The sequence below is a fragment of the Lagenorhynchus albirostris genome, chromosome 13, assembly GCF_949774975.1.
Source record: "Lagenorhynchus albirostris chromosome 13, mLagAlb1.1, whole genome shotgun sequence".
Lineage (NCBI taxonomy): Eukaryota > Metazoa > Chordata > Mammalia > Artiodactyla > Delphinidae > Lagenorhynchus > Lagenorhynchus albirostris.
The window spans coordinates 29,090,874-29,112,363 of record NC_083107.1 but is presented as its reverse complement, the minus strand read 5'-3'; the positions used below and the strand labels follow the sequence as shown (position 1 = coordinate 29,112,363).

The 21,490-nt window shown below is 50.6% G+C and overlaps 1 protein-coding gene across 1 annotated transcript in view; it reads right to left on the bottom strand.

Moving 5' to 3' along the window:
- The window catches only part of TEX261 (testis expressed 261), a 31,078-nt gene that overhangs the window by 7,845 nt on the left and 1,743 nt on the right, over positions 1-21,490 (bottom strand). The window contains exon 2 of the mRNA XM_060169686.1: positions 3,651-3,693. Coding sequence (XP_060025669.1) covers positions 3,651-3,693 — 43 coding nt within the window. The remainder of the gene's footprint in view (positions 1-3,650; positions 3,694-21,490) is intronic.

Genomic DNA, 21,490 nt, shown 5'->3' with positions numbered 1-21,490 from the left:
CCATCCTCCAGGTAGGGGAGAGGCACTGGAGATTGACTTAATAATCATGAGGAAGCCTCCATGAAGATCTCGAAACCATAGGGTTCGGAATGGTGAATACATCCACATGCTGGGAGGGTGGTGCACCCCAACTCCACGAGGACGGAAGTTCCTGAGCTCAACCCTTCCAGACCTCACCTCTTCTCTGGCTGTTCATCTATGTCCTTTATAATATCCTTTACGATAAACTGGTAAACTAAGTAAATATTTCTGAGTTTGGTGAGCCATTGTAGCAAATTATCGAACCTGAGGGGAGGTATGTGGGAACCCCCAATTTTGTAGCCAAGTCAGACAGAAGTATGGTACCACAGGGGCCCATGACTGTGACTGGAATCTGAATTGAAGGCAGTGTTGTGGGACTGGGGTCCTAAAGCTGTGGAGTCTGACGATACCTCCAGGTAGATAGTCTCAGAATTGACTAAAATTATAGGACACCCAGGTGGTGCCCAGAGAGTCGGAAAATTGATTGATGTGGGGGAAAAAACCACACATTTGGTGTCAGAATTGTGGTGAGTAAAGAGACAGTTTTCCTTTACTACCGCAATGACAAAGGAGGGATGAGTGTAAATATTTTCAAAATATCTTCAATCATATAAGAAGAGAGAGTCACAGATACTGCCAACTACTGAGTTTGTTGCCTGCATTCATAATGGAAGGAAATGTTAAATTTCAGTTAGACCTTAGTGCAAATAAAGAGGGGAACTTTCTCCCTTCCAACTTTCTAGAGTCCTTCAGTTTGTCTCCCTGAATTTTATATCTGCTGACTTCTTAGGGGTCCCCACACCCCTGGTTAAGAATTTCTGAGGGTTGTGTATAAGGAGAAGTGGGACCTTAAATGACTGTGTGCTTGGACTTCCCTAGTGGTCCAGTGGTTAAGACGCCACACTTCCACTGCAGGGGGTGCAGTGGGTGCGGGTTCAATCCCTGGTCAGAGAAGGGGAAGTTCCTTGTGCCGCCATGCGATGCGGCCAAAAAAAAAAAAAGACTGTGTGCTTATTACAAGGCTTTTCATTACAGCACCGGGAGAGACTGAAAACAAGCTAAATGTTCATTATTAGGAAACTGGACAAGTACGTTTTGGTACATTATAAAGCAGAGCCATAAAAACAATTGAGGGGCTTCCCTGGTGGCGCAGTGGTTGAGAGTCCGCCTGCCGATGCAGGGGACATGGGTTCGTGCCCCGGTCCGGGAAGATCCCACATGCCGTGGAGCAGCTGGGCCCGTGAGCCATGGCCACTGAGCCTGCGCATCCGGAGCCTGTGCTCCGCAGTGGGAGAGGCCACAACAGTGAGAGGCCCGCGTACCAAAAAAAAAAAAAAAAAAAAAAAAAAACAATTGAGGATGCTCTTTAGGTACCCATAGAGGAGGATCCTCTTTTGAAAAAAGCAAAAGAATCTGCATAGATATTTCTTCATATGGGATATCTCTGGAAGAGTCCATTAAAAAATGGTAACTTTGCTTGCCTCCTAGGAAGAGAAAGAGTGGGGTTCAAGAGTAAGAGGGCATTTCCTCCATATTCCTTTTTATATCCTTAAAGCATTGAACTATGTAAATATATGTAAATGTATTACCTATTCATGAATTAAGTTTAAAATTTAAATGTTTGTAGTATGCTGGACCTGCCAGGATGTCTCAAATTGTCTGTCGTGATAATCAGTCCCTTTGTGAGAAAAGCATGTGGCGCCTTACAGGTGAGTCAGCTAACCTTGGATCACGTGACCCAGCCACCCCTGATTGGCCCAATAGGGGAGCTTCATGGTTAGGTCTTTTCTGTTGGGGAGTTTGTATTTGAGACACAGAAGCATCAGTGAGTAGAAGCACAATAAAATCTCAATTCGTCTTAGTTTTTCCTAAACGTTATCCTCCCAAGGAGGAAGGGAAATATAAAAGTATTCTCCCACGCCTCCCCAGAATTGTAGATAAGGGAAACTTGAGGCTGGAAAATGTTAAGGGCATTCAGATGGCTGACCCAGGACGGTTATTCCAGAGCTGGGCATTTTTACTTCCCCACAGTCTCAGAGCCAAAACTGGCCCCAGGTACCAAGGCTGAGGATTCATGTTTCCTCTGGACAGCAGGAAGAAGCCATGATTTCTCAAGAAGGTGGGGCAGGGCTCATGAAGGCTCTTTGGGACCTGTGCTTAGGCAGGAGGTCACCAGGATGAAAAAAAAAACAACCTGTCTTGAAGGAGGGATGGGGTGAAGCAGAAGGGCTCCCATGCTCAATTCAAGGAACTCAAGAGTGAAAAGATTTGTAGATTCAAAGGTGTGTTGATTTACATATTGACAGATCTCAGTAACTACATACACTTATACCAATGTTACATGTACTCCTTTAACTTTTACTGATTCACAAGCTCATACGTTACCATTTGATTTCCACGTGTGTGGGGGTCAGTTCCCGTACATCTCATGATGATGTTCTAGGGAAACTAGCTCTTTCAGCATCATGTGGATCTCTTCCTCATAAGACAATCATTTCCTTTTGTTTCTTTTTATAGTTTCTATAAGTGCACTCTAGTGCGCGTATAGTGTTCTTACTCTGCGCCAGACACTGTTCTGAGTGATTTGTATGTTTTAACCCATTTAACACTCACATCTAGCATAGGACATAATGCTATTACTGTCTCCATTTCACAGATGAGAAACCGAGGCTCAGAGAGGTTTAATACCTTATCTAAGGTCACACAGCTAGTACTTGGAGGAGCTGGGGTTTGAATCTGGACAGTCTGGCTCCAGACCCACGTGGTTTTCTCTGGTCTCTTTAACTAACCTGCTGTCAGGGTGATTCTGCCTGCCTGGTCGTGGGCTGGGCCCCGCTTTATCTCCCTGAAGGCTGCCTGGTCCCCTGGCTCTTCCTTGTATCCCTCTACCTTTATCCTTACAGGAGCTAATGAATACACATCAGGGTTCTGGCTTTGGCCACCTCTGGTCCCCATCAGCATCTTCCCTAGCTAACCTTCTCACATTCTCACACACTTACACCTTCACTGCACCCAAGGCTGGGGACTGGCTTTAGTTTGTTCTGTGGTCTCAGTGGTTATATGGCCGGGGCCTGAGCATCCCTAGGTGCTCAGAAGGGCGGGGAAGCGTGGAATGAAGAGGCTGGGCAGTGCGGGACCCTGCAGCTCCAGTTCCCCTGACCTGGCTATGTTCGCTGCCGCCCTCTAGTGGCGACCAGAGGACCGAAAGAGGACCAAAGCCAGGGCCGGTTCAAGAGAGAGCGAGCGCACACGTGCACACTTACACTACACACAGTTGGAGACAGGGTCTACCTCAGCATCCGGGCCTCTGCTGCCCCTGCCTGGATTGGCTACAGACAATGATTGTTGTGTGAGAGACACCATGGAGTCAGAGACAGGCAGGGACAGGCCTGGAGATCCAGGCCCCTCTTCCGTCCTCTTCCTCTCCTCCCGCTGTGTAGCTCTTGCCCCTTTCCTGGCCAGCTCCCCAGTGCCAACAGAAGCACAGTGTTGGGGTAGGTACCTGTCGCCCGCCTCCCACTCTATCCCTAACACGTACAAAGTCCCCTCTCTAAGGAGCCCACACCGTAGAGGAACACCTTTCCTGTGACAGTCCATGTAGTCAGCAGGTTTCTCGTTTGGAAGCTCACCTCTTAGGCCTTGGTTCTGCAGCAGGTCAGCCAGAGGAAAATTCTAGGAAGAGACGAACCAGAAACAGTGAAAAACAATGGCCACTCCTATGTCCCCATAATCCACAGGCCTCCTGACCCTGTTTCTCTGCTATGCCTCTGCCCCCACCCAGGCAGCTGCCCTGGTGTTCCTGGCACCCCTCCCCCATCCCTGTCACATGCCTGGGGCCCCAATTCAGGTGGCTGAGTTAAAGAGCTTTCTAGTGACAAGTCCTCAAAAGGCTCTGTTAATTGCCTCAGCATTGTCTTCAGCTAAGCTGCCAGGCCTGCGAGCTGAGAGGACTGGATTGGGGGTGGGGAAGGGTGTGTGTGTGTGTGTGTGTGTGTGTGTGTGTGTGTGTGTGCGCGTGTGTGTGTGTGTGTGTGTGTGTGTGTGTGTGTGGGGCTGGAGAATGACAGGAAAGAACAAGGCAGGGGAAGGCAATACTCTGGGTTCGGCACATATCAACTGAGACCCTTGCAGATGTCTCCCTCTCCCTCTCCCTCTCCCTCTCTCTCATACAAACACACACACACACACACACACACACACACACAGAAGAGCCCCTGAGCAGGGTTGTGGGACCTCCTCTGATGGAAGTCCAGCCACAGCTGGGAGCTCCTCTCCAAGGAGAGGAGGTGGCCCCAGGAGCCCGGACAGCAGCCAGCCATTCACATTCACTCCACCTTTACCCACACAGATAGCTGGAGTGTCTCCCTGTCTTGATTCAAGCAGCTCTGAGTGGTCCCCCGTGACAGGAAATCCTGATTAGAAGAAGAGGGACAGCTGTCTCTGACGAGCTAACTCCCCTCGTGGGGGGGAAAGAGGAGGCTGAGATGAATATATCAAAGGACTAAGAAGGGTCAGGGCCAGGAGGAAGTTCTACCTCCCACTTCACAAAGCAGGCCCAACATGTGCCTTTATTTGAACACCTTGAAAATTCACTACCCCATGATCTGTGAGGAAATATTTCTTTGTACTGAAGAGAGTGGTCCAGTTTTCCCCTTTGGGACTACCCAGAAAAAGTCTATACACCTGCTGTGATATTGTTATTAATGGCTAAGATTTGTTGAACATGTCTTTGTGCCAGGCATCGAGCTAGGTCCTTTATACAAACTCTCTTGTTTAATCCTCACAAAAAGTCTTTAAAGTAGGTATTATTTTTATACCCATTTTACGGAGGAGGAACCCAGGGCACAGAGAGGTTAGGTAACTTCATCAAGGTCACACAGCTAAGAAGGCCCAGATTGGGTGGCCAACCATGCTGCTGCCCAGGATACAGGACTTTCTGGGCCACAACCAGGAAAGTCACGGGCTAACTGGACTGAGTTGGTCACCCCCAGTCCCTCGTCTTCCTGGCACCGGTACCCGCGTGCTTAACCCCAGAACATCTTGTACCCGTAACCAGTGCCAGAGGAGGACTCCAACTATGGGGATCATCACAAAGGTCATCACAGCGTCAGCCACTGGAACAAAAGTCCAAACACTTCTGCCTGCTGCATCTGGGTGTTGGAGTCGCCAAGGAAAACACAGCACGGTCAAGCACTGAACTGCCCAGTGCTTTCTTTACTCGTGTGAAGACAGAGCAAGGGCAGCTTCAGCCGTGGGCCTTGGTTCCTCATGGCCAGCAGGTGGCCCTGATGGCAGGTGCAGCCACCGCGGGGCAGCTGGCCTCTGTGCACCCCTCTTGTGCTGAAGCAGAAGCATCCCAACCCCTCCTTCCTGGAGTCTGGAATCCTGAAAGCTGGGGGCATGCCGGAGGGGCACTGATGTGCACGTATAAGTGGGACAAAGGAGCACACGCTGAGCTTGAAACGGGGAAGGATATTCCCACACGAGGCGATAAGCCCCGCACGGGCTGTATGCGCTCATTATCTCTTGGGGAGGAAATGTTCCAGGCCCAAGGCCTGTCCTTAGGCCCAGTTAGGGTAGAAAGACTGCACACAGGAGAATGCCTTTCCCAACAGATACACTGCCTCCGAATATCCACTCTTCAGATATTTCACACACACACACACACACACACACACACACTCCCCCCAGCCCTCTCCTTCCAGTCGTTCTCACATGGAACACTTTCGCTTCCTATGCCAGCCTCCTCCGCTTCTGCAGGCTTTTCATATCACCTCCTGTGATGGGCAGAGTCAGGTGCTTACCGTACGAGGGAACGAGGATGTGTAGACTGAAGGGCTGCTGCCCGATCGCCCTCTTTTCCTTTTTCCTTCCTAACAGAACATCTATTTTGCTTAGGGCGGCGATGTGTCCTGCTTTTCAAACAAAACAAAACAAAGCTCTCTGCTATCAACTTCAGCCCAACCACTGGGGGATTGGGTGGTAGCATTAGGCAGGGGAAATACGGTGCATATCAAACCCAAACTGCACCTTAGCGCGGTGCCCCATTAAGGGTCCCTCCTTGCGCAGGCGTTCTCTCTCTGTTCACACAGAGTTAAGAGAGTTGGAGGCTCCTTCTCTTTCTGTGGTGTTCTTGCCTGAGACGCAGACTCCCCAGCCTCACCCGTTACACCCTGTCCCACCTTTCCACCTGGCAAACTCCTACTCATTCTTCAAGACCCAGCTCAAATGTTTCCTGAGACGGCGATGAGCATGTGCTCATTTCCTTGTCCCCAGTGCCCAGCACAGGGCCTGGCACGCAACAACCATCCTGCCTACAGGGCTGGCCCCTGCAGCAATATTTAGCCAGATCACACTACAGATCACACTAGGGGCGGATCCTTAAGGACAGCCAGATTCTCTTTCCCAGAAGTGGAAAGGCGGCCTGAGAGAAAGCGGGGCCAGCCTGTGTGTAGCACGTGGCACTTAGCCAATAAGATGTCAACCTGAGAGCCCACTCTGTGGGTGACAACAAAGGAAGCTAGGCTGTGGTGAGAAGGCCCCAGGCTGATGTGTGAGAAGATATGGTCAGTGGGGTGTGGCTTAGTCTTTCTGGATCCCAGTTCCAATCCCTTCCCATCCCAGCTTCCTCTTATGGAAGTTTCTGTTTCTTGCAACTCAAGAGTCCTAACTGCCCCAGGGGAAGAGGTTACCAGGGCTCAAAAGACACTGATGTGAAGTTTGCCCGCCCCGGCCCCCCCCCCCCCCCCCCCGCCTTCTCCGATGTCAGCTGCATCTACTCCCCCCTCGTTGTTTAACCCTGAGTCAGGGGGTTCTTGGTCTGGCTGCACAGCGTAATGACTTCAGACCAAGTGGGATCACACTCTGGGCTGGGGCCCCGGCTGCGGCAGTTTTTCAAATGCCCCCTTTGCACCGGATACCCCACTGTTTGCACAGGGCTTCCACAGGGCAGCCAGGATGGGATCCACTGCCCTGGGGGAGAGAAGTACACAGGGCACCAGAGTCTGGAGTACCCACCCCCCTCAGGTAAGATAGCAGTAACGTTGGCCGTGCAGGGGCCTGCCTGTGTGGCCAGCCGTGCCCAGCCTGCCCTTCTTCTCCCTCCCCTTCCTTCCAGCCCCTACTCAGCAAAGGGCAATCCCTGAAGCTTTCCCGGCTCTATCCCCCAGCCCTACACGACACTGAGTCATGGCCCTGGAGCCCTAAAGGACCTTGCTCCTCCTGGCTGCCTGCCCTGCACAGACCCTCCTCGCCCCACTCACAGTGCTCTTCCTGCCCTTTCTCTCTGCCCATCCAGTCCCTACCAGTTTTTCAAGACCCACTTAATATTCCTCCTCCAGGAAGTCTTCCTGAGTGTTCCAGCCCATTCTAGCCCCCGTCTTCTCCAGCCTCCTGTTTGCATCCAGAGTCCACGGTCCTCACTGGGCTCATTTACTGCCTCCTCGTGACTCTTCCAGGAGCTGACATTTTACCTCCGCGGCCAGCATGTGAGACCCACGCCTGCCCTCCCCCAGTCTGGCCAAACCCTGGGGGAAAGCACGTGGACAGGCTCAGAAGCCAGGGCCCTGGTTGCCGCCACCAGCCCCTCCCTCTCGCCTCCTCACTCCTGAGTTTCAGTGAGGGCCCACCCTTAGGAGGGTCCAGAGAGAGTCAGGTTGGAGGGGAGTACACAAAGATGGAACTGTGCCGCTGCGTGGATACACTGGGGAGGGGGCTAGATTCCCTCTGAATTGCCTCCCAAATCTGATATCTCTGAGCCCCGCCCACCAGCTGTCGTCCAACCAACCCACCTCCTCTCCTCGCCGCCACACTCCGTGCCCCTTCAGGGTCGGCGGTGGCAGTGATGAGAGTGTGAAACCACAGCCAGAGGTCAGTAAGAGGCCACGATCAGTGCGGGACTGGTTGGGGGCCGCTGGTCTGGCCAGCCATGCAGCGGCGGGTGACAGTGACAGCAAAGGCAGAGCTAGGTGCGGGCATGTGCCCACCAGCCCAGCACTGCCGCATCCCCCAAGAGCTGCTTGTCTCCCACCACCCAGGCCACCGCCTGGACCAGAACGCAGGAGGCGGCTTCTCCCCGAGAGCTTCGGGGTCATGCTAGGGAGCAGGGTGTTACAGCTTCAGAGGCTGACAGGCGACGTACCGCGAGACCCCTCACACACTCACACCCAGAGAGGTACGTACCCAGAGAGGCCCCCACACAGCCGGCACGTGCGGGGGCCACGGAGGTGCTCATGGGCACAGAGGCACGGGTACTCGCCCACAGACACACAAACAACCAGGAAGGACCCAGACTGACCCAGACACCCGATGCGCACCTGTACACACGCACACAAACAGACCCGCAGACGCAGCTTCCCAGCAAGACACAGGGACACGGGCCCCACGCCTGCCGTCATCCCGAGACGCCCCAATCCGTCTGCCCCCCTGGAAGGAAGCCTCTGGCTGGTTTGATGGGGTGACAACAGTTTTCCCACCTAACAACCTCCCTTTCCTTTCATCCACCCAACCTCTGCCAGAGGCCTTCTGCAGCGGGCCCGCTAAGCTTCCCCTCCTGGGCCTGCGAGGCTCTCTGGCCAGGGCTGCGGGTTTGGGAAATGGAGGACAAGGTCCGAAAGCAGCTTCTGGAACCTTTGCTGGGGTCTAGAGCCCTTCCCACGGAGCGGCGGGGTGAGGGGCAGTGAGGCCTCCAGCTTTCCCAAGGCCCAGCCCTGGTTGCTGCACGCGCCAGGCCTCCCAAGGGAAAGTCTGGGCTGAGGGAGCCTGGTCCAGGGTCTCCAGTGTCCCCAGCAGCCTCTTAGCAGTCCCATCACGCCATCTGCCAGGGGGCTCCACACATCAGGGCACCCACAAGCAGCCTTGCCTCTGGTAACTAGGACGCAGCTTCAAGGCCAGTTTTGAGCCCGGCTGTGAGAGCCCTGTTCTCTTTCCCTGGGCACAGGCTTCTCCTGTTGCTGGTCACCATGCAGACACATCGGCAGAGCTGAGGGGCCTACCTGGGGATGGTGCCTCGCTGTGCTGGACAGTGGGATCGGACTTAGGGAGGGTGTCAGAGCTGCCCCTCAGAGCCGAGTCGGGCAGGTAGGTTCTCGCTGAGGGAGGTCCCCAGGCCTGGTCCATCAGATGTCATCCCAGCCGTGCAGTCTCCCTTTTCCTCCCATCCACACCACGCCCACTGGCCACGTGGTGGAATTCCAGCTCCCTCACTCTGGCCCCCCCTCTGCCCTCTGTCTAAGGCCCTCCTCCAGATATTCACAGGATGCCTCCTCCGCACTAGGTCAAGGTCACGTCCACAGGGGGCCCTCCCTGATCCCAGTGCAAAATAGGAACCCCATCCCATTTCCTGCTTTGCCTCTCCTCGCAGCACTTTCCACGACACGTCAATATAGTAGGTGTTTACTTGGTTCTTTTCTGTCTCTCCCACTAAAATGTAAGCCCCGTGAGGGCAGGGACTTTGGCCGGCTCCGTCCTAGAGTTCCCAGCTTTTGCCAGGTAGGCCCACAAGGCACGCACTAAACATGCTGAAGGAACGTGAGCAGGTGCACACACGCACACTGACACACGAGCCCTGGGTGACGCATGTGTCACACGCACCACGCGCATGTACACACACGGGCAGAGGCACACGTGCTCATGCGTCTCACTTGGCCCAGCTCCTCTGAGCCCAGGAGAAGTGTTACCACCCACACTCCCCCATGCAGGCAGCCTCCAGCCAGATTCCACTCAGCCCTCCTGGTGCTAACTTGGCCTGACATGCCAGTTGCATGTGGGGGTTCCCGTGGAAGCCGAGGCAAGCCCACTACCACTGTGGTGGCTGCTGACTGGCTCTGTGTTGGGCCCTGGGTCACCGCTCGGTCAGCCATGGCTGATACCTTCTTCCCACTTGTCTCAGGAAAGGCGCTGCTGTCCCCTCTGCTTAGGCCTCAGACAGTCACTGAACCGCACATGCCTGGCCGCGTGGGACTTCTGATGGTGGGCCCTGCCCCTCTCACTCTTGGGAGAGAGCAGAGATGGCTCAGCACACAGGACTGCCCTGGGGAGGGGTGAGGTGTGATGACAAGGGTATGAGGAAGGCCCCGAGCCCAAATATCTATGTAGGATGACCTGTTAACAGTGACCTGTTACAGGACTTCCAGGGAAGTCCCTCTTCCAGAGTTTTTCAAGCTGGAATTAAGAGAAAATCTGGGGACTTCCCTGGTGGCTCAATGGTTAAGAATTTGCCTGCCAATGCAGGGGACACGGGTTCGAGCCCTGGTCCAGGAAGATCCCACATGCCGCGTAGAAACTAAGCCCGGGTGCCACAACTACTGAGCCTGTGCTCTAGACCCATGAGCCACAACTACCGAAGCCCGTACATCTAGAGCCCGTGCTCTGCAACAAGAGAAGCCACTGCAGTGAGAGGCCCTACAGCAAGGAGGGGTAGCCCCTGCTCGCCATAACTAGAGAAAGCCCATGTGCAGCGACGAAGACCCGATGCAGCCACAAATAATTTTGTTTAAAAAAGAGAGAAAATCTATGTGTGTGTGTGTGTGTGTGTGTGCGCGCGCGTGCACGCGTGTGCTGGCAGGGGCAGATGTATTAGGGGCTTAATACCTCTTGTGAGAAAAGACTCCCTTGGTGCCACCTTGTTTATTGAGCCATTAAACAGGACAAAACGGGTTTCTCTCCTTTGGGGCTTTTCTGAGCCTTAATGTACTGATGGGCAGCTGGACTCTCCAAGAAGGGTGGAGCAGGAAGACTGAAGAGGACTCAGCCCAGGGCACAGGAACCCTTTGTTCTGGAAGCACCCATTAAACCTTCCAGGAAACACCATTTGGGAAACAATGCAGAACTGATCTGTGGAACAATACCTCATTCTGTTATCGGCAGTGACAGGTAAATCCCGCTCAGAAATTATTGGAGGACAGTTTTACAGAACTGAAAACCAAACACTTCTCCTTCTAAAGACACTTGAGCCATATAACCTGTCATGGGTCATTGGGGCGACTGACAGAGTTGCCCTAGGACTCCTCTCCAGAAGTGATTTTTTTTTTTTTTTTTTTTTTTTTTTTGTGGTACGCGGGCCTCTCACTGTTGTGGCCTCTCCCGTTGCGGAGCACAGGCTCCAGAAGCGCAGGCCCAGCGGCCATGGCTCACGGGCCCAGCCGCTCCGCGGCATGTGGGATCTTCCCGGACTGGGGCACGAACCTGTGTCCCCTGCATCGGTAGGCGGACTCTCAACCACTGCGCCACCAGGGAAGCCCCCAGAAGTGATTTTTTGATAGAGCAACCAATTCATCCCATTTTTAAAGCTGAAAGTCCCATGTCACAGGAACTCCATCAGTCCTGAGCAAACCAGACCATTGGTCTCCCTATTTCTTAGCAGGTATTGAAATAGGGGGGATTGGCTCCAAAGAGCCCTTTGAGACCTGCAGGGCACCATGAAAGGGACTGTTTTAACTGATTAAGCTGTTGCAGGAAAGAACGTCAGGGGAGAGAAGACGGTGGGAGAGAAGACGGTGGTGTCCCAGGTCTCAGGGCCTGGGACGGCCGCCACATGTGAGTTCTTGGCTTCTTGCAGGAAAGAATTCAAGAGTGAGCCATAAAGTACAAGAAGTTTTATTCAGGGAGATACACACTCTACAGACAGAGTGTGAGCCATCTCAGAAGGCGAGAGAGGCCCCCCAGATCTGAAGTGGTTAGTTTTTATAGGCTAATTTCATAGGCTAACCGAGTGGGAGAATTATTCCAACTATTTTGGGGAAGGGGTGGAGATTTCCAGGAATTGGGTCACCGCCCACCTTTTGGCCTTTTATGGTCGGCCTCGGAACTGTCATAGCGCCTGTGGATGTGTCATTTAGCGTGCTGATGTATTACAATGAGCGTATACTAAGGTTCAAGATCTAGCGGAAGTCGGCTTGTCCACCATCTTGGACTTAGTTGGTTCTAACCCGTTTATGTCGTGTCCTCAACAGCTATGTCATTCTTTTAAAGGTTGTGCCCTGCCCTCTTCCTGTCTCAAAGCTACCAGCCGGCCCTTCCTCTTCCATCTGTCCAGTCTCCCACCCTGCTGGTCACACTGGTCGGGTCTCCTGCGCAGGTGGAGAAGAAAAGGAAAGCTGCCTGGCTCTACCCCTTGCCCCCGCACGTGACACTCTGAGTCATGGCTCTGGAGCCCTAAAGGACCTTGCTCCTCCTGGCTCCCTGCCCTGCACAAACCCTCCTCCCCCCACTCACAGTGCTCTTCCTGCCCTTTCTCTCTGCCCAGGCTTTCAAGACCTACTTAACATCCCTCCTCCAGGAAGCCTTCCTGGGTGCTCCAGCCCATTCTCACCCCTGTCTTCTCTGGCCTCCTGTTTGCACCCGGAGTCCACGATACTCACTGGACTCCCTGACCACCTCCCTGTGACTTCCTGGTGAAACCGAGCAGGACCATGTGGGGCTCCTGGGCATAAAAGTCTTTCTGTGTCCCCCATTTCTTGTTTGTAGGAAGTAGGCTTCGGCCTCCATGACCTTCCCTGAGTTCCAAAGGGCAATTTTAAATGGTTGCTAATCAGGGAAGGGAGGGGATGCAGAGACAAGGGAGGGGCAGTCAACAAGCAATAGTGCAGCCTTGGGGCAGGGTCCTGGTTCCCCCTCAAGGGATATATATATATCACTGTATCTTTAAAACCACCTGACTCTGGATGATCTCTGGATTGAAGAAATGCAGGCCCTGCAGGTACCCTGATCCTTATCAGCAACCCATCCCCTTGACTATAAAACTCCTCACAGCACCAGGAATTCCCTGGTGGTCCAGTGGTTAGGACTTTGCGCTTCCACTGCAGGGGCTGAGGGTTCAATCCCTGGTGGGGGAACTAAGACCCCCCCATGCCGCACAGCACGGCCAAAAAGCAAAACAAAACTCCTCACAACACCTCCCCATATCCCCCCGTCAGGACACACAGTTTTGTTTTAATATTTATTTATTTATTTGGCTGCACCGGGTCTTTGTTGAGGCGTGCAGGATCTTCAGTTGAGGCATGCGAGCCCTTAGTTACAGCATGGGGGATCTAGTTCCCTGACCAGGGATCAAATCCGGGCCCCCTGCATCGGGAGCATGGAGTCTTAACCAATGGACCACCAGGGAAGTCTCAGGACACACAGTTTTGTGGGCATTAGCCCACCGTGGCCCCCTTTGCCTGACAAAGCGATAAAGCTGTTCTTTTCTACTTCACCCAAACTCTGTCTCTGAGATTCAATTCCGTGCTGGTATACGGAGGTCGATTTTTGGTATCACTGGCTTATTGAACTCTCCAGGGGTTGACTCCTTGCCTCCCCAGCCCGTCTGGGAGACCCATGTCTGTCCTCCCCCAGGCCTGGCCAAACCCTGAACGAGGCACCTGGAAAGGCTCAGAAGCCAGTGCCCTGGTTGCCCCTCCCAGCCCCTCTCTCTCACGTCCCCACTCCTGAGTTTCAGTGAAGGTCCACCCTATGGAGGGTCCAGAGAGAGTCAGGTTGGATGAGAGCACACAAAGATGGAATTGTGCCACCGGGATGGATAAGTTGGGAAGTGGTTTGCAAGCCCTCAGGATTCTGGGAGGAAGGCACTCAGCCTGGAAGGAGAGTCTTTGGGGCATGTGGTAGGGAGTGGCCGAGCCAGTCGGGACAGCGGTGCCCTGAGCAAGTCTCCCAGCCTCTGATTTCCTCACACACTTTGTCTCCCACAGGCTCCAGGTCCCTTCTCTCAGCTGGGATCTCCCTGGGGCCCTGACCAGTCCAAGACTCCAGCTGCCTGCATACACCCAAAGCAGAGACTTAGTGCTTGCTAAGGAAGTTCTAGCCAGGATCAGCTCCAGGAGCTGAGGATAAAGCTTCAGAGGTGTCTCTCCTGATTTCCCACCTCCTCCAGGGAACCCTCCTGGCAGAGGTCTGTCTGATCCTGGCACTGCCTCTGTGCTCATCTTGCCCCTGGTAACAGATGGTGCTGGAACAGGTGGTGACTTGCGCTGAGAAGAGTCTCTGCCCAGCCCCCACCAGCAGCTGTCTGCTCCAACCTCTTCCCACCACAGGTCTGAGCATAAAGGGAGGCCCTACTCTAGGCAGGCACTAGTCTGGCCCCAGGCCCGGTTTGCCTCCTCTTTTCATCCTGAGGCTCTCATCAGCCCCCTCTCCCTGCAGACAGTCCCTCCAGACCCAAGGAGGGATTCTCACGTGCAAGGGCTCGAGGGTTGGTACCAAAACAGAGCTGCTCCTCATTTCCCGGGTTCTTCTGTGAGGCTCGAGTTTGCAGATAAGGATCCATGACTTTATAACCTTTATGTACATTGCATAGATTTTTGTATTAGTGAAATATTTAACTAAAAGGAAAGACAGCAGCACTATTTACAATAGCCAAGACATGGAAGCAACAATAGTGTCCATCAACAGATGAATTGATAAAGAAGATGTGGTGTATATATACAATGGAATATTACTCAACCATAAAAAAGAAACAATGCCATTTGCAGCAACATGAATGGACATAGATGCTATCATACAAAGTGAAGTAAGTCAGACAGAGAAAGACAAATATCATATGATATCACTTATATGTGGAATCTTAAAAAATGATACAAATGCACTTATTTACACAACAGAAATTGACTCACAGACATTGAAAACAAAGTTATGGTTACCAAAAGGGAAAGGAGGGGGGATAAATTAGGAGTTTGGGATCAACAGATACACACCACTATATATAAAATAGATAAAGAGCAAGGACCTACTGTATAGCACAAGGAACTGTTTTAATACCTTGTAATAACCCATATATATATAACTGAATCACTTTGCTATAGAATCACCTGAAACCAACACGACATTGTAAATCAACTATACTTCAATTAAAAAATATATAAGAGGGCTTCCCTGGTGGCACAGTAGTTAAGAATCCGCCTGCCAATGCAGGGAACACGGGTTCGAGCCCTGGTCTGGGAAGATCCCACATGATGCGAAGCAACCAAACCTGTGTGCCACAAATGCTGAGCCTGCCCTCTAGAGCCTGCGAGCCACAACCACTGAGCCCACGTGCCACAACTACTGAAGCCCACGTGCCTAGAGCCCATGCTCCGCAACAAGAGAAGCCACCACAATGAGAAGTCTGCGCACCTAGACGAAGAGTAGCCCCTGTTCGCCACAAATAAGGAAAGCCCATGTGCAGCAATGAGGACCCAATGCAGCCAAAAATCAATGAATAAAATAATAAATAAATTTTAAAAATATATATATATAACAACAAAGAAGAAATATACAATGTCCACACCATGGAATACTACTCAGCAATGAAAAGGAACTATGGGACATGCCACAGCTTGGATGAACCTCCAGGGAATTATGCTGCATGAGAAAAGGTTGCACACTGTCTGGTTCTATTTACATCCCCTTCTTGAAATTATAACATTTTGAAAATGGAGAACAAATTATTGGTTGCCAGGAGTCAGGGGCGGGGGTGGGGGGAGGGAGGGCAGGTATCAAAGGGTGACTTGAGGCATCCTTTGCAGATGGAACTGTTCTGTCTCATGACTGAGGTGGTAGATACACGAACCTATACATGTGATAAAACTGCAGAACTGAACACACACACAAATACTTGTGAAAACGGGTACAGGTGAAATAGCAGAAATTGGAAAGACTGATGGATGGAATCTGTCAACATGTGGGTTGTGATATTGCACTATAGTTTTGCCAGATGTTACCTTTGAGGGAAATTGGGACCTCTCTGCAGTATTCCTTACAACTTCATATGAGTCTACAATTATCTCAATAAAAACAATTATTTATTTATTAAAAAAGAATAAATTTTATAAAAGGGGAGCTCTGGTTTCCTCACACTTGCTAAGGGGCAAGACAGGAGCCTGGGAGAGATGAGGCTCCTCCTCTACATGTCTGTCCAACCCCCCTTGCAGGGGGACCTCTTCCAGAGGAGGATTCTGGGAGAATCCGGCCTCCGTTCTGGTCCACATAACCCACCCCACCTTGAGTCTTTGGGGCCCTCTTTCTTAGGACATAGACTGTTAGTAGCTCAGAGAGTTCTGTGTCCAGGGCTCCAGCTAGGCACCAAAACCAAATCCTGATAAAGGAGCGGGACAGGCTGGGGAGGAGAAGTTGGTGAAACTTACGCCACTGGCTTTACATGTGACAGACTTCCTAGAGGAGCCTGCTAGCCAGCTTCCTAGAGGAGCCTTCACAGCCCTCCCTCCACACACACTTATTTCTGGCATTCCCGTTGTACTGCAGTGTCGGGAGCAGTACCTGCTGCTACAGGGTCAAACGATGGAATTGGGAATTCTATGATTACTTAAGTACCAGTGGCCTAACCCATCATGATCAAAAGCTTGTACCAACTGCCCCTAATCCATGGAGAACTGGGGAAGTCTGGTAGAGTGGAAAAAGCTTTGGAGTCAGAGAGAATTGAGTTCAAATCCCAGCTTGGCTCCTGACCTCTGGGAATTTCAGCCTCTATAAGATTTATCTTATAGGGTACTGTGCTGTGAGGGGATGTGACACTGCTTCTCTTCTTCTGTGACTCCTGGAGGCGGCAGACTGGAGGGAGTTCAGGAAGAGGGAACCAAAATCTGCCCTGACACCTGCCAAGACTACAGGTTTCAAAAACGGCAACGTGCACTGGGAAACTGGATTCTTCACAGGGCCGAGGGAATCTCAGGAGATGCCAGGAGACTGGATGCGAATAAGCAAAGGCCTGGATGGGAAAACCGCACCGTCTCAGCAGATGCCTGGAGCCGCCCCTCCTCACTGCTGCTGCAGTGCCCTTTACATCTGGCCCTCAGACACAAACACGGGGAACCAAGAGGCGGACGAGTGTTCAATCTAAATTGAACCTGAAATGCCCGAGTTCCCCTATAAGTGACTAGATTAAGAGCAGAGGGTTGAGACAGAAATTACTTTTAGTTGTGGGAAAATACTTAGTTGCATTTTTGCACCCCTGAGTCTGTGGTCTATAAAAAAATTGGACACATTACACAAGACACGCTTTCGTATACGTTACTTCTGCACTGATATACACAGATCACCGACATTCTCACACATGACAAACATCTATCCAGTGTGTGCTGGTAAATGTTTAACAGTCAGCTTTCTGGGAAACAAAAATAACAACAATGTGATTGGTACCAGTTGCTGATTTCTATGGTATAAATACTCACACTGTGGTAAGTTAGAGCTACCAATACCATACCACTGAACAGAAGTGAGAAAGATGTGCACAATTAGCTCTCTGTGAGCTAGTGCAGGCCAGCTCCAGCACAACCTGCAAAGTTACACTTGTACATCTGTGCATCTGCTCAAAGGTGCCTAGATATGCAGGTTGCTTAGGTTCCTTTAAGAATTGAAATGCTGGTACTTCCCTGGTGGCTCAGTGGTTGGGAATCCGCCTCCCAATGCAGGGGACACGGGTTTGAGCCCCAGTCCGGGAGGATCCCACCTGCCACGGAGCAACTAAGCCCGTGCGCCACAATTACTGAGCCTGCATGCCACAACTACTGAAGCCAGCGCACCTAGAGCCTGTGCTCTGCTACAAGAGAAACCACAGCACTGAGAAGTCGGAGCACCACAACGGAGAGCAGCCAAGTGGCCCCCGCTCGCAGCGACCAGAGAGAGCCCGCGAACAGCAACCAAGACCCAATGTGGCCAAAAATAAATAAATTTATAAAAAAAAGAATTGAAATGCTAATTCTAATTCTGTACATACACTAGTACAAAAGTGCATAAAGATATTATCTCAGGGTCCTCCCTGGCGATCCAGTTGTAAGACTCCACACTTCCACTGCAGGGGCATGGGTTCCATCCCTGGTTGGGGAACTAAGATCCCACATGCCTCCAGGGGTGGCCAAAAAAAAAGATATTATCTCAAATCATGCACTTGTAGACACGTATAGTCACTTAGAAACATATACAAAGACGAGTTCAAATATATAAATAAATGTACACACATCTACATATAGATGACACAGCCAAAACATGCATGTAAACACATATATAAACACCCACATGCCCAGTAAGAGGGAGAAAACCAACAGGATTTTCTGGGGTAGCTGCCTTGGCCCAAAGCCCCCCTTTCAGAACCACTTCAGATCAAGGCAGAGGAGACTTGAAGGGCAGACTGTGTATAGCCAGGTATCCACACCTGCTTCTGTGTGCACCCCGCCCCTTCTGGATTGTTCCTGGGGGAACTGCAGGTCTGGAAGAGCTCTTGCCTTACATCAACCAGCCTCAGAGTCCCACCTCCACCCTTAGCAAGGCAGCCCCTCACCTCTCTCTCTTTCACTGTAAGAAAGGCAACTCCAGCCTCTGTCCCTGCCCTCATCCTAGATCAACAGAGGACGAGGTCAGTATGATCCGCACCCCAACTTCAATCCCTTCCCATGACCTCTGCCCTGTCCCTTATCACTTCCTTGTTCATCTCTTGCCTGGGCCATTGCCCCAGCCTTCTAAGTGTCTCCCTGCTCCAGGCTCTTCCCTCCCAGTTGTCCTGCTACAAGGAACCTGCCAGATTAATTAGCCTAAAGTTCAGTGCTGAGGTCACACATGTACTGGCAATCTCCCAATGCAGGACAGATTAGGGCTAGATCCCTCTGAGGCCCCCTGACCACTTGTCCAGCTCCCACTTCCCCACTTCGCAGTTTCATTTCTATTTTCTCCAAACGTCTTTCTCTTCCCCAGTCTGTTCTGCAAATTGGCTGTGCCGTAGAATCTGCTTGCTTCCTTCTTTAGTTCACAGTAGCATTGACTAGCTCTCATGTTTGTGGTACAGTGCTTTATAAGTACTCTCAAAACCATTCATGGACCTCCTATCTTGTGCTCGATAGTGAGGTTAGCCCTGGAAATACAGTGCTGAGTGAAAACAGACGTGGTTGTGCTTCCATGAACCAAGTCAACATAACCTGTTGAGGATCTTGGGTCACTAAATCCTCTGTCCCAAAATCGTTAAGTGGATTTGGGAGGGGAGATATTTTTCCCTCCTGTGCCTCTTACCTGACCCCTCCATCCCCCAGGAAATAGGGCCTCTCTGGAGTCGTGGGGACAAACTAGAGAAGACAGAAAATGAAACTGTGGCTTGCAGATACTTAGGGGACTTTACCAACCTCGTGAGCTTCACAGGAGCAGCTGTCAGGATGCTGCAAGTCCAGTACAAAGGGGCATTACACTTTTACAAGCTATACAGTGGTGAACAGTTGTCTGCCTTGCAACATCTTTATTTCCTTCCCATTACGGGAACTACCCACACACATTTTAAGCAACATCTCTTATTTGTGTGAACCTAGGCTAATAACTTTGATTTCAGAGTTTCCTCACTTGTAATATGTGGTTAGAAATCTGATATTTTCATGGGGTTGTTAGAATGATCAAATGAGATAAATGTACCTAAAAGAGCTTTATATAGAACTTTAATGTACAACACAAAGGTACAGTCATTTATTCAATGCAGTTTTCTTCTTTAAATCAATCATAGTTCATAAACAGGTACTTAATGACCGAAATATTCTGGCCCAGACGTCTAGGAGACAGGATATAAAATAGCACCGTGCAATAGAAATGTGTGAGCCACATGTATAATTTTAAATTTTCTAGTAACTATATTAAAAAAGATAAAATAGACTGGCAAAATTGATTTTAATAATATATCATTTTAACCCACTATCTCCAAAATAATATCATTTCAACATGTAACTTGTGTAAAAGTTATTGGAGATATTTTACATTCTGTCTTGGTACGAAATCTTTGCCATCCTGTATTTTACACTCACGGTGCATCTCGTTTTGGACCAGCCACATTTCAAGTGCTTGATAGTCACATGTGGCTACTGTGTTGGATAGCAGACACTGATTAGTAATGCCAATAAAAATTAGTTCAGATCTATGTAGTACTTTACGGTTTTCAAAACTCTTTTGATGGTTAAATCCTGTGTTAGCCTGAGTAGGTGGCTGTTTACCATCTCCATTTTGTAGAGGAGAAGCAGCAGCAATTATGTGTAATTCACCCAAGGTCATCCACTAGGAAATGGTGAAAATGCTTATCTTCACAACTTTCTCTTTTACGTCCTTTTCTAACAAGAAATACAAAGGGAAACTTTAATATTATCGTACACATAGATCCCAAGACTCATTGCACTAGTGCATGGAAAGGTACAGTCTTTTCAAAATCCACCTACATCTCCTTTCCTTCAAAAATCCTCCCTGTTTCGGGACTTCCCTGGTGGCGCAGTGGATGGGACTCCACGCTCCCAGTGCAGGGGGCCCAGGTTCGATCCCTGGTCAGGGAACTAGATCCCACATGTTGCTGCGGCTGAGAGTTAACATGCCACAACTAAGGAGCCTGTGAGCCGCAGCTAGGGAGCCCACGTGCCTCAACTTAGGAGCCGGCGAGCTGCAACTAAGGAGTCCACCTGCCGCAACTAAGGAGTCCACCTGCCGCAACTAAGACCCAGTGCAACCCAATAAATAAATAAAAATATTTAAAAAAAAAATCCTGCCAGCTTAATTTCACCAGAATCTATTACTTCCATTATTCTAAAAATATGTGTTTGTTGGATTAAGCACCTTCCAGGTCTGATGTGCTATGGATGTAAATGATATAGTGGGCATTAAAAAAAAAATCCTACTCCTCTCTCCAATATTCCCTATGATGCAGTGCTTTACTTTTTAATTATTCTTGGGGCTTAAACTGAAGTGTTTCAGTGTCCCAAGTATGTAAGAACTGAAAAGACTCCCCTCTTCTAGTTTAAAAAGTACATATACACCAAATGTTCACACCAAAGCATAACCAGACCCAGCTGGCTATCAGGGAAAGAGGACCCTAGTGCAGGGTTTCTCTTTAAGAAGACGGGAGTCCCATCCATCCACTGTGCCACCAGGGAAGTCCCCAAACTGGCAGTTTTGAAGGAAAGGAGATATAGGTGGATTTTGAAAAGACTGTACCTTTCCATGCACTAGTGCAATAAGCCTTGGGATCTATGTGTACGACAATATTAAAGTTTCCCTTTGTATTTCTTGTTAGAAAAGGAAGCAAAAGAGAAAGTTGTGAAGATAAGCATTTTCACCATTTCCTAGTGGATGACCTTGGGTGAATTACACATAATTGCTGCTGCTTCTCCTCTACAAAATGGAGATGATAAACAGCCACCTACTCAGGCTAACACAGGATTTAACCATCAAAAGAGTTTTGAAAACCATAAAGTACTACGTACATCTTAACTAATTTTTATTGGGCAGGTAGATGGGGGTGGGGAGTGGGGACAGGCCAGCTTGAGAATGGCCCTGCTAAGGACCCCTCCCTAGACTGATGTTCCAGAAGAGACACCAAGGGCAGCTGACTGTCCTTCTAGCACGAGTTGCTGCCCTTTACGGGCCCAGAACCGCCTAGAGGAGCCCGCAGAGGCACGCAGGAGCCCCAGCTTGACTCCCAGACCTGGCATCTTTCCCCTTTGTCCTCCCTTTCCCTGTCACGACCCCGTGT